We start from the raw sequence: 13,816 nt of genomic DNA, 5'->3' as shown, positions 1-13,816 counted from the left end.
GGAAATAGAAAAGCCCGGAAATGAGCTGAATAAATAACCGGGGTGTGAAGGAAAAGAGCTAACGTGGTCCAGGAGAGAACCAGAAAACTTAAGGGAGGGTTCCCGAAATGGAGAGTAAACTAGGAAGAAGTGCAGTAAGAGAAGTGGTAGAAAGGAGGGAATTGAAAATAATCAAAGAGAAATAGGAAGAATCCAAGCAAAAAATATGAGATAGAAGGGAGGGGAAAAAATCCAACGTGTAAGTATTGCTAGAGTTCCAAGAAAATAAAAGCAAAACAACAGAACAAAACTATAAAGAAAATCACCATGTAAATCACAAATCGCGGTATTGAAAGGGCACACCACGCCCCTGGGAGAAGTGACCTAGTACAGCCAACGTCAAGACATCTTCTGCTAAAAGTGCCGGAGTTTAAAGATGAAGAAAAATGGTATTTGTATATCCAGGCGAAAAGGCCAAGTCACGTACTAGGGAAGGAAAGTCGGGTTACCATCAGACTTCTCACCAATGCCACTTCACAGGGGAAAACATCGGAACAACATGTTTAATAAATGAAGAGAAGGGAAACGTGAGGCGAGGATTCTCTATCCTCCCAAGGTGACCTCCAAGTGTAAAGGTCAAAGTTGTACTTACAAAGTTGTAAGAAGTCAGGGTGTGTTGTTCCCATGAGCTCTTCCAAAGGAATCTACCAGATTTCTGTGGCATAAATAGGAGACGCTTTGGCATATGGTTGCTGCTCTGTGAACTGTAATTTATTGCACTGATGCTGTCACTTTCCCTCTCTCTGAGTTGGGAACATTCTCTAATGGCACCCTAACGTTGAACTTAGCAGACACGAGGTCACATCAGACCTCCATCCCGAAGAGGGATTTGCAAAGGATGCTCCCATTCATGATGGGGAGGGGGAAATAATCCTGTATTTATCATTAGAAACGGCTTATGAGTGGAGACTGGCAGTGATGTTACTGTTACATGAATCAAAATTTAAAAGTTGACGTTAATTTGTTCTTATAAGGGAGACTCCTAGATGATGATGTGACTTGGTTAAAAAAAAAACAAAAACAAATCATAACGTGGCAAATGGCAGTGTTAAGTTATTTATTCAAAAGCATACGAAAAGCTTTTCTTTGTACTGAAAATATTAATAGTTCAGGGCTTTCTGTTAAAGAGGACACTCAAGGATTTTAATTTTTTTTTAACGTTTATTTATTTTTGAGACAGAGAGAGACAGAGCATGAACAGGGGAGGGGCAGAGAGAGAGGGAGACACAGAATCCGAAACAGGCTCCAGGCTCTGAGCGGTCAGCACAGAGCCCGACACGGGGCTCGAACTCACGGACCGTGAGATCATGACCTGAGCCGAAGTCGGACGCTTAACCGACCAAGCCACCCAGGCGCCCCATCAAGGATTTTAAAAAAAATTGCATTCCCCTCCTTTGAAACTCAACATAAAACCCACAAAGAGAATGGAAGAGAGGGAACACTCCGTCCTCAGTAAACAATGAAGTGGCCACAATCCCAAACTGTAAATCATGGAACGCACCTGCCAAAGACCATAAAATCTGGCCCCAAACGAGAAGGGAGCCTGGCAGAAATCCCTCAGGCGCCGAGTGCAGCGTAGATCCCCCCCGGGAGGACGCGGGACAGCCCTCCAAGGCCCATTCAACAGTCCTTTGACTACAGAGAACAGACGAGGGCTAGACCCGGAGCTGCCCTTGTGTCCCTGCGGAACCGTGGGCCAGGTGGCGCCGAAGGACACGCGGCATTGCAGGCCTCCCAACCCAGGAGGGCGGCCAGAGATGAGGTGGCGTGTGGTGGCCGTGTTATCACACAGGGAGCCGGTCGTCGAAGAGGTGGTTCTCGGAGTCCCGCCAGCCACTCGAACGCCAAGAGCTGAACAGGCACGCGGGCAGCAGAAATGAAATCGTGGTGCCAGAGCGTCATACACAAGTGAGGGAAACTGCTCACCCCCTGCCCGTGTTGTTCCCAAACAGCTGCACTCCTGACTCCAGCCTAAAACCTAGGCATCCCCATCGGGGGATGGGGGGGCGAGGAATTGAAGGCGAAGGAGGAAATCAGGTCTCCGGGAAGGGAACAGAAAGCAGCGGTCACGTGAATGGTGGTAACATCTTTGGGATGTTCCAACAAGTAGAGTCTGTGTTCCCAAGAAAATTACAGTCATGGCGTCCGGGGCGGAAGGTGGCTTTAAAGTTAGGTTTGAGCTCAAAAGGAGATGGTAGGTCAACAAAAGGAGAAGGAAAGATAACTGGAACATTCATGGGGGGAAAAACAACAGAAAAGAAAAATTAAGAAGAGCAGAAATACAAGGTTACATTACAAGCAACAACAAAATTAAAGTGAAATCCGAGATACCGTGTGCAGGCTGGAAGGACTCGCGTACAGGGATAGGAGAAAGAGTACAGATGTGAAGTTGGTTTTCAGAGGCAGTGATGGATGTGGGAGACAGAGAGGAGATCACACCCAAGCCCATTGGAATTTCTGAAAAGAACAGGACAAATGGAACAGAAAATGAAAGAGAATGGGGCGCCTGGGTGGCTCAGTCGGTGAAGCGTCAGACTCGTGATTTTGGCTCAGGTCATGATCTCATGGTTCGTGGGTTTGAGTCCCACGTCAGGCTCCGCACTGACAGTGGGGAGCCTGCTTGGGGTTCTCTCTCCCTCTCTGCCCCTCCCTGTATCACACGTGCTCTCTCTCAAAAATAAACATCAAAAAAAAAAAAAAAAAAAAAAAAAAAAAAGAACAGTCAGCAATGACATCTCAGAACAGAATGTACGTATCAGAAACCCTGACGTTACCTGGACAGCATCATGAATGCTACCTGGAGGTTTGGAAGGAAGAGGTGGCAGGAATGAACGGGTTTATTTCCTCATCTTTCCTAGCCAGTAGATACTCTCCTAAGTCCAAACGTGTCATTAAAAACAATCATCTAAATATCTTGTTGGTTTCTACAATTTTTGTTTTTTTAATTTTCTTTCTGAACATTAGAGGGTTCTTTTTGGGAATGCATTGCCAGGGTGAAAAAAAAAAAACGTCAGACATTCACCTTTTTTTTTTTTAAGAAATTAATTTTATAAAAAAAATGTTTTTAGGTTTACTTATTTTGAGAGAGTGTGCAAGAGGGGGAGGGGCAGAGAAAGTGGAAGAGAGAGAATCCCAAGCAGGCTCCACACTGTCAGCACAGAACCCGACTGGGGGCTCGATCCCACGAACCATGAAATCATGACCTGAGCTGATATCAAGAGTCAGATGCTTACCTGACTGAGCCACCCAGGCGTCCCTCAACATCTCTTTTAATTCTACTTTAGTTCCCTTTTTTTCTAATACACCTAATGAAACTGCATTACATTTTTCAATTAAAATTGCATGTACACACAGTGATTATCAAATATCAATGTTATACACACGTGGATGACCAAATATTAATGTTACTTTATGTGAAGCGGTTTGAGCGGTTTAAAAAAAAAAAACAAACCTTTCCTTTTGTGTTTATTTCTTGAAGTCTTGGTTGTGGGTATGTATCTTTTTTTTTTAAAGCACAATCATCTTACTTTATAAATAAATAGCTAAAAAATAAGTCAGATATCAATCACAATGCCAAAAAATCCTCATGACGGGAGATTACTGGAAATTAATTGCCGTCTCAGGAGGAAGGAAGGAAGAAGAGGAGGAAACTTCCCATATTATAAAAAATAAGTCAAAAAAAAAATAGAGGGGATGAAAAGTGTGGCGTAGGGAATGCAGTCAGTGACACCATGAGAACCTTGTGTGGTGACGGCAGGGGACAGCACTTGCCGTGGTGAGCACTGAGTACCGGATCGACTCGTCCAATCGCTGTGTTGTACCCCTGAGGCTCACGTAACATGGTGTGCCACGTATACCTGAGTTAAATAACAGAGAAATAAAAAAATAGGCGTTCGCGCCCAGGAACCGGCAGCCGCACGTACAGCCCCTCTTGTTGTCCCGGTGGAGACGCGGCTGTTGGCGACGCCGTCGGCTGACGCCCATGTGACCGGTGCACACTTCTCCTTGCAGTGTTCCGTCAGCTGTGGCGTTGGAACCCAGCGAAGAAAGCAGGTGTGTCAGAGGCTGACCGCCAAGGGCCGGCGCGTCCCCCTCAGCGAGGTGATGTGCAGAGATCTCCCAGGGCCCCCTCTCGTAAGATCTTGCCAGATGCCCGCCTGCAGTAGTAAGTATGGAGAGGCCACGCTCCGCTGGGTGTGCCCGTGCTGTTCCTCTCGTCCCGATGGCTTCCTTTCCCGTAAAGCAGCACATTGCTGATCTGTGGGTAAAGCAGACCAAGCAGAACTCAGAATTGCTGTAAGCAGCAGCCGGTGCAATGTTGAGTAGGAGATACAGTTGTAAGGCAAGCCGGCCTTAATATGTCCACCCACCTTGACAGATGGCCTCTGTTCTGTGGCCTCACTTGGGTTTATACTTCCGTTTCCTTCGCTTGACCACGGTTTCTTCCACTTATGATTAATTCATGAGTATTCCTTGTAGAAGTGAAGCCAGACTAGTCTCCGGTTTCCTTCGCCGAGGATGCGTTCGGATCCATTCTAGTGAGAGTGGAACATCCCTTCTTGTGTGTACAGTAAAACCTTGGACCGCGGTGAGTAACTTGTTCTCCGAGGGTTCCGCAAGACGAGCAAACATTTCTAGTAAATGTTAACTTGATAAACGAGCGAGGTCTGGCAGTACGAGTAGGACGTGATGCCGAATGTCACGTGATTGATACCTGAGCCAATGGCTCTTGAGTTTCGCTTTGATTATGCAAGTGCTTTTGACGACAGGCATGTTTCTGGAATGAATTATGCTCGCAAACCAAGGTTTTACTGTAATCTGAAACCAGCAAGGAAAACATGAAACACTGCTTCAATTCTAAATGATAAGCTCAGCCTCAAGACTTAATAGGGTAGCTTCATTACATCCAAAAGCTAATATGCATATGTCACACTCCTCTGTATTTTCAGTGTAGATGAGAGAATGTTTACACATGCATCTGTGGGTTCCAGGTAGGACGATGGGTGGTAACAAGTGAGTTGGGGGCTGGCCCTACAGAAAATGAAAATAACCACCCCAGGAGAGGTGGAGTTCGGAGCTAGGGGGAAACCCATACCAGGACTGTGCAGCTTCTGGGTCTGTTTCTTGCTTTGTTTTTCACTGTGATCAATGACTCACCTGTAAAGTAATATTAATTACCTCAGGTACCCTCCTGAGCTTATGGTAAGAAAAAAAAAATCAGAAATTAACTATTATGTTCATGCTGCTTAAGGGAAAAAAAAACCTTAGATATAAAATCCAAATTTACCCACAACTTTCTGGGAGAAACTCATAAAACAAAGTTTAAAAAAAACAGTTACAACTTAAAAAAAAGAAGTGGAGGCTTTTTTTGGCTGTTTATTGAGCATTTATTGGTTGGAACTCCTCACATGCACTAAGCCATTCAGCCCCCAGCTATTTATGAGACACATATTATTCCCATTTAGAGATGAGGAACCCAAGACTTAGAGAACGTATGAGGCTTGACCAAAGACCCGTAGCTGCCAGTTGGACGCCTTGGCCTGTTTGACCACAGGTCTGTGTGATTCCTGAGTCCACACTCTTAGCTGCCTCTTTATGCTGATTGATAGACAACGTTAACTTTTTTCCTTGGGAATTCTTTGAGAACAGATTTTCAAACTCTTGAGACTCCAAGTTCCATCGTGTCCTGGAATTTAAGAATACCTGTGGCCTAGGGCACAGGGTCGTCCTTCAAAGTGCTTATCGACTTGGTTTTTAGTAATTGTGGACGGTTGCGTATGGCGGTGTGCTTAGACCGCAAGCTGCCTTCGAGGAGAGTGAACTTCAAGGCGTCCAGGCGCTTCCTCGAAGGTCATCGCAGCATGTGGCGTGCCACGTGGTGCAGGTGAACTTAGAAACTATCACGGCGTGCAGCGCAGAGCAGGGTAAAATTGCTTGCGAAAAAAGCAAGCAAAAGCACGGTCAATGCCCTATTTCTCTTTCCCCAGCCCATTCCCTGGCCTGCCAAACGCGTGGGGCATGGAAAGCAGAGAAGGGAGGGGAACGCCCGCTCCCAGCCTCACCCCAGCCGGGCCTCCGCTTGCTCCGTGGCCTGGCTCCCGCCATCACCTGTGCTCAGTGGCCTTTGCTTGCTGAAATCTGGCTTCTCCCTTTGCACCGTGATGGGGCATCCTCTTCTTCCCGGAGCCAGGAGGTGCGCTCCGGGGTTCACGGGTCCTCCGGACCCCTGCGGTCTGGCGCCTTCCCTGCTTCCCCCCCGCCCGCCACCCTGCGCTCAGCGCCAACTCTGCCCTTGACGTAGCTTCCAGGGTGTCACGTGCAGTGGTTAAAGCCTCGCTGCAGTATTCTTGCTCGCTCTGCACCCCCCCCCACCTCGATCACCTACTCACTTCAACCCCGGCCTTACTTTTCAGGTGATATTTGTTTGGCTTTGGGTTCCCCGGTCTGAGCTACTAGGATTTGCTGGAGGAAATAGCATCCCATTCTTCGTGCTCGTGCTGATTTACCTGGGCATCGAGTGTTTTTCTTTTCCCCCGTGTTTCCTAAGACGTCCCTAGACATTCACCATGGAAGCTATTGCTAACTCCTGCTGCAACTCCTAATTTCCCAATTTCGTCAACAGAGAAGTTGACGGACTCGTCTTTTATTCCACTGGGAATAGCAAGGCCTATCTGCCATAATGTCCTCTGACTTTCCGCCCCCCTTCACCTCCTTTCTGCCCCATCTGCCCCCCAAGATTGCAAAGGTGTGGTCTTCTTCGTGGGCCCGACCCCTGCGTGATTGGAAGGGGCCTGAAGACGAGAAAGACAGAGTCCACCTGTGCTGTGATCTTTACTCCCTTTTCAAGCCCCCACCTCTCGCTAAGCATCCTAACTGGTGCCTCCCATTTAAGTAAAACCCATCCTCTTTGTTTATTTTTTTAACTATTTTTTTTTTTTTAATTTTTAACGTTTAAATTTTTTTTTTTTAACGTTTATTTATTTTTGAGACAGAGAGAGACAGAGCGTGAACAGGGGAGGGGCAGAGAGAGAGGGAGACAGAGAATCCGAAACAGGCTCCAGGCTCTGAGCTGTCAGCACAGAGCCCGACGCGGGGCTCGAACTCACGGACCGCGAGATCGTGACCTGAGCCGAAGTCGGACGCTTAACCGACCGAGCCACCCAGGCGCCCCTAACGTTTATTTATTATTGAGAGACAGAGAGACACAGAGCGTGAGCAGGGGAGGGGCAGAGAGAGAGGGAGACACAGAATCCTTAGCAGACTCCAGGCTCCGAGCTGTCAGGACAGAACCCGCCTCGGGGCTCGAACTCACGAACTGTGAGATCATGACCTGAGCTGAAGTCGGTCACTCGAACGACTGAACCACCCAGGCACCCCATTAACTATTATTTTTGAGACAGAGAGAGAGAGACAGACAGACAGCGTCAGCTGGGGAGGGGCAGAGAGAAAGGGAGAGAGAAACCCAAGCAGGATCTGTGCTGTCAGAGCAGAGCCTGATGTGGGATTGACGCCACAAAGCGTGATCGCGACCAGAGTCATGATCAAGAGTCCAATGCTCAACCACCTGAGCCCCCCAGGCATCCCCAACCCATCCTCTTTGGACGAATGAGTTTTGTTGATCTTCATTTTGACCGTGTTCATGGGCAGCTGGGTGGAGGGCGGGTGGGAGAGATGTCTTGAGCACCACACGGTCCGGTTATACCCCTGCCTGGGTCCCCCCTACATTCCCTGCCTCCCCCACCCCAGGCTTTGATCGTTTCTCGAATTCTTTCTCCCGCCATATCTAGCAACTGACATTCTTCTTATTCCTGAAAGACCAACGCAAACCCTGCCTTCCCCCACGATCTTTCTCAGTGGAACCTTCTCTGGAAGGTAATACAACCCCCCGAGTTACAATCCCAGCCGTTGCCTCGCCCTGTGACGTCAGGCAAGTTACCTAATCTCTGCCAGGCTCTATGTTCTCATCTGCAAAATGGGAATAGTAAATTGCATCTACCTTGTACGATTGCTCTGAGACGTAATACCTAGAAAGTGCTTAGAAGCAATGCCAGATGCTGACTGAAGGCTCAAAATATTAGATATTTTTAATGCCATCCCTTTAATTCCTGTCACAGCTTTGAAGACAGGACACGCTGTGACAGAGCAACTTGTGTCTTCTGTCCCAGGAGGGTGCAGGGTGCTTGTGTGGGGCAGGTACACAGTAGCCCCGGACTTCTCCATCGAGGCCCCCCCAAAGTGCCTATCATGACTTCTACCCGCAGAGACGCTTTTCAAATATCCCGGACTTGGATTCTCTTCGTATTGCCGTTGGAAGTCTTGTCTTCTAATTAGGGATTTGAAGGGGGGAAAAACATAACGGAAATGTAGTATTTGATTTTAGACTTTTTAAATTTTATTTCGACATTCTTTATTTTTGAGACAGAGAGAAAGCACGAGCTGGGGAGGGGCAGAAAGAGAGCAAGACAGGAACCGAAGCAGGCTCCGGCTGTCAGTGCAGAGCCCGACGCGGGGCTCAAACCCACGAACCGCGAGATCACGACCTGAGCAGAAGTCGGATGCCGGAGCCGACCGAGCCACCCAGGCGCCCTGATTTTAGACTTTTTTTTTTTTTTTTTAAATTATGGCTCCAGGTTTCTAGGGTTCCTGAGTTTTGGTGAAACAGATTCGTATTTGTTGTCAAAGCACTGAGATCAGGATGGCTGGGGCAGGGGGAGACAGCCAGGCAGACAGCGTATACACCCCATCCCTTCCCAGGGCTGTCTCGAACACACTCATTTCTCTGCAGCTCAGGGTCTCTCCCTGAGACCCTCTCTCCCTCTCCCAAGGCTCTGCCTTGTTAGCTCTCCCGCCTCCCACACACACCTTGGACTTTAGCATAGAACACACGATGACAGCATTTCCTTATTCTTTATGCAGCCATTCACCAAGTGCTGCTGTGTCTCAGATGTTACGATACAAAGCGGAAGACACGTTCTCTTGTGATTAAGAGCTCGTGGTCCAGTGGGAGAGAAATCTGCGCAGAGAAATGAGACCAGGAAAGTGCCATGGGTGCCGTGATAGAATGTGGAAGGCCAATGCCACCCGGGGGGGGCGGGGGAGGTCAGGAAAGGTTTCACAGAGGAGGCTCCCTTGGGCAGAGTTCTGAAAGATGGGCGTCCATTCTCCAGACCCACACTGGGGAGGACACAGGAGAATCTGGGAGAAGAGAGCAGTGTGGACAAAGGTAGGGGGTGTCAAATGCACTTGTATGTCCGGGGAAACCGTAAGAAATACCGTGAGATTAGAACATAGGTTCAAGGTTATGACAAAAGAGAAAGCTTGAGAACGTAGCTGTAGAGGGTGTTGGGACTCTATGCTAAGAAGTTTAGATTTTATCCAAGAAGGAGATGAGGCGGTCAGGTTTTATTTTGGTTCATTTACTCCAACAGCTATGTGGATACATTGGATAAATACGAGGGTGCAGGCTGGGAGTCTGGGGGTGGGACTCTGGCAGTTTCTAGGTGAGAGAGTGCCAGGGCGGAGCCCCACGATGCCGCAGACATCCCGCCTTAGTACCTGGGGCTGGGGGCCACGGCCCAAGGGCAGGGGAGTGCTTGCATGCATTTAATGGCCAGGTCTGGGGCAGAGGGTGGTGAGGAGGGAGGGTAGCAACCCTTTGTTATCTTTGCTGATTTCTGCCCAGCGAGGACTACCGTCGTGGTTGGCTTCCGGCTGCTGATGTGATATGGTTGAATGCAGAGTTGGGGACAGGTAGCAACAAGCTCGCTGACCTGAGAGCCCGTGAGAGGTAGGGCCAGCACGCCGCTGGGCAGGGAGGCCTCACACTGACTTTCTGGTTTCTGACTTGGGGTAACTGGGGGAAAGTGATGCCATTCACTCAGGGAGCACAGGAAGAGGAGGATACCGGGATGGGATGGGAGGCAGACATAATGAGTTTAGATTCTAATGTTTTAAACTTGAGGGCGGCTCAGTCGGTGAAGCGTCCGACCTTGGCTCAAGTCATGAACTCGCGGTCTGTGGGTTTGAGCCCCGTGTTGGTCTCTGTGCTGACAGCTTGGGGCCTGGAGCCTGCATGGGATTCTGTGTCTCCCTTTCTCTCTGCCCCTCCCCTGCTCATGCTCTGTCTGTCTCTGTCTCTCAAAAATAAATAAACGTTAAAAAAAATGCTTTAACTTGAGGTACCAGGAAGAGATTTCTGGGAAGCAGTGAACAGAGGTCCAGGCTAGACAGATAAACTAAACCTGTTAAACTAGCACTGACAGACCGGGGCTCATACGCTAGGCCTCCGTAAACTAGACTGAAAGACCTGATAGACGAGATGTGATCAACTAGACCAGATAAACGAGACCTGATAGACAGAGTGCACAAACCAGAGCAGCTAGACTCGACAGCCCAAAGTTGCTCGTTGCATCCGCAGGGCCACCCAAGGAAAAGCTTAGCGAAGGAAGAGAAAGCCACTCTCTGCGCAGCAGGTGAGGCTCGTACCTGATCAGGCCGGGCCAGACTTGTAGTTCAGGGGTGTGTCCAGGTGCAGGAGGATGCGGTCGCCCAAGGCCAGACCAGTTCTCGCCCAGACGCCGTGTCCGATGACGTCACGCTCCAGGCACTTCTCCAGAGGAACTCACGGGAGTCCCAACAGGAGAGCAGGTCCAGGCTGTGGAACCCGGCAGCCTGGCAGGGCCTGAACCCCGGGTCGCTCCCCAGGCACACCTGCTCCTAATATGCTCTGTACCCAGCGTGAGCCCTTGCCACAGCAGGGTTAGGATGGGACCGGCGGGGGCCACACCACCTACCTTCCAGCAGATGGGCAGGCAGCCAGAGGGAGCAGTTGGCCCTCACGTGGCTCACCCGCCGCTTGGGCGGGTTCCTCACCAAGGCCGAATGCCGCCCACCACCTGCAGGCTCCCCAGGCTGTCTTAGAAGGAGGCAGGGCCCCATCTAGTTTAAGCCTCGGGCTCAGCTGAGGGACATCTGGCCACCAGTGGACCTAAAGGTGCTTAGAACCCCCGTCCATGCTTGCTTCTAGAGCATCCGGGGACTGTGTGGGTTTATACCAGCCTCAGATCATCCCTTCAGACCACCATTCAGCTACACAGACGTGCTTCCTTTCCACGTGGGCTTCTGCGTCCCAGGAAGTGCAGGAACGTCCAAGCTGTGACCTCACCCTTAGCAGCACAGCTACCCCCAAAATAGTCTCCTCACATGCCTCCGGTGCCTGAATTAAAAAACCTGACTCTAGGGGCGCCTGGGTGGCTCAGTCGGTTGAATGTCCAACTCTTGATCTAGCTCAGGCCTTAATCTCAGGGTTGGGAGCTCAAGCCCCACATGGGGCTCCTTGCTGGGCGTGGAGCCTACTTAAAAAAACGAAACAAGACAAAAACCCTGACGTTGACCCAGTTTGTGTTGTGACTTTGAAGCCATCCATGTGCACATCCATCTTTTCCACTGTCCACCTCCAAGGGACCAGGGACCAGACAGGGTGTTCAAATAGGCCTTTAAAATAATTGTAAGGGCTCTGTATAGATAGATATACAGATATATAGGCAGACATGCACACACATACATACCTGGCCTTGTGACAACAATAGGCCACTTTTATGTATTTATAAAACATGACCAGATAAGTAAAACCAGAAGCATCTAAGGAATAAGAAAGGAAGACAAGGCTAATACATGATTATGGCTTGAACTGGACTCTCCTGTTAATGCACGAGCACAGATTTGGCTCCATACTTGTCGCCGTAACAGCAATCTTGAAAAAGCAGGCTGGTCCACGACACCGTTCTACAATCGTCGGACAGGACGTGAACTAATCCCTCAGAGTTAAGTGTGATGATTCCTGAGGCTGAGGCCAGAGAGGAATCCCCCTAAAGTCTTCTTCCAGAAGGCTCCGCATGTCATAAAGACTTTGGCAGGGTTCGCGCAGAAAACATGGCTGCTGCCTCTTGTCTCTCCTTCCCTCTTGACCAGCAACATCCCATCACATTGTCTTTCAATAAAAGAAGTGGGGTCAGGAACACCTTTCTCTGCTGCCTTGGTTTCACCCAGTGGCAGGCGTGGGGGCAGTGGTTCTCAAACTTTGCTGCATCTTTCAGGCACCTGGAGAGCTTAAAAACATTCGTAGGGCCCAGGCTGTTCCCCATAGGTCAGAAGTTCTGGGGATGGGTCCCAGGGCATCGAGATTAAAAAAAATAATAATAATGGATGTTTCTAGCAGGCCACAAAGTTTGAGAGCTCCGCAGGCAGGAGCCACCTGACCTCCCCATAATCTAACTATGATGGAGGGAACACTCTGAGAGTAGTGTGACAGCAGGACCCCACTCCAGTGCTACAGCCGCCGTCGCTTCTGGTTGGTGGCACCCTTGCTGTGCACATTGTTGAGTTTTGGACAGCATCTCTGCCTGTAATAATGGATGAGCTGTAAATCTACCAGTGAATCCATAACATTTTTTTTTTTGCCTGGTTTTGATCGCGGTTGAACAATGGTACGTTCAAAATTCTGTGCTACCAACTGAAAGAACACCTCTGTGGCTGGGGTGAACTTGACACCCTCTGTGGAGATTGTATCCGGTGGGGAAGGCAGGGTGCGTGGCAGGTCGTCCAGTTCCACTTAGACCCGAGCTGACGATCGTCCACGGGCAGAGCCCTGGACAAGTCCTGACCTGCTGACTCCATCTCTGTGGGGTTCGCATGCAAGCTCATTATGCCTGTCCCTCACCGAGGACATCCTCTGCCACAGAAATTGTGGGTTCGCCCCTGTTGTTTTCCTGACCGCACTGGTCCCGCCGCAGCCCAGCCAGCAGCTAGACCCTAACGGGGCTCATGAGCCACCCAGGAGGACTCCAAGAGTTATTCTGGGAAACCAGGGTCAGGCCTGAGAGGGCCATCTAAGTGGAGACCTACTCTGACTTTTCTCCTAGTGTTTCCTTGCCAGTGCCTCAGCCAGGAGGACCCCTAACCGGGATCCTTCAAGGTAATGAGGCCCCCAATCCCATGTCCTGAATCCAGCAATACCTCTGACCAGAGTCCAGTCTCTTCTATCACTCCCTGGTGCTCCCAATCCTCTGTGTGCCTGTGGACCTAAGTACATCATCAAAGAGGCCCCAGGCTTCCCCCCACGTCACCCCTCCCTCACTTCCGAGCCACCCCGGGACACATCGAGGCCTTCCTGCGGGCTCTTCTTCCAAAGGAGAGACCTAAGGTGCCTTCTCTTTGGCCCGCGGCCATTAACTGGAGGCCACATCCAGGAACAAGCTAGAGCCAGCCCTATGTCTCATCCCCTCTGGCACTGCCCTGCTGCTTTCTGGCCACACCTCCCATTGTCAGGTGTCAGGGCCACAGTGGTCGTATGTGAGAGTGTATTGTGTGCCCACTACTATGCACGCATTTGGTGTGAATGCCCAACCAGACTTTCACACGCCTCTGATGAAGGCACTGGCACTAGTCAACGTTTTCTGAATTGTTCTTAATGTTTATTTTTGAGAGAGGCAGAGCATGAGCAGGGGAGGGGCAGAGAAAGAGAAAGGGAGACAAAATCCGAAGCAGGCTCCAGGCTCCAAGCTGTCAGCACAGAGCCCAACGCAGGGCTCGAACTCAAGAACCTCGAGATCATGACCTGAGCAGAAGTAAGACGCTTAACCGTCTGAGCCCCCCAGGCCCCCTGCCCACGTTTTCTAGGCGAGAAGATTGAGGATCAGAGAGATCCAATGACTTGTCCGAGTGGCAGAGCTAAGATCCAAACTCAGTGCCCGTTCTCTCTTTTCTTCTTAGACCACGC

General features: G+C 49.9%; 1 protein-coding gene across 3 annotated transcripts in view; it reads left to right on the top strand.

The window, feature by feature from the left end:
* The window catches only part of ADAMTSL3 (ADAMTS like 3), a 350,523-nt gene that overhangs the window by 274,315 nt on the left and 62,392 nt on the right, over window positions 1-13,816 (top strand). For all 3 annotated transcript variants that reach the window (XM_053888620.1, XM_053888619.1, XM_053888621.1), the window contains one exon: window positions 4,051-4,204. In XM_053888620.1, the coding sequence (XP_053744595.1) occupies window positions 4,051-4,204 (154 nt within the window). The remainder of the gene's footprint in view (window positions 1-4,050; window positions 4,205-13,816) is intronic.

Source organism: Panthera pardus, unplaced genomic scaffold, assembly GCF_024362965.1.
Source record: "Panthera pardus isolate Hobbes unplaced genomic scaffold, ASM2436296v1 HiC_scaffold_23, whole genome shotgun sequence".
Taxonomy (NCBI): domain Eukaryota; kingdom Metazoa; phylum Chordata; class Mammalia; order Carnivora; family Felidae; genus Panthera; species Panthera pardus.
Note: the sequence above shows the minus strand (reverse complement) of the source record. Positions and strands in the feature narration are given on the sequence as shown.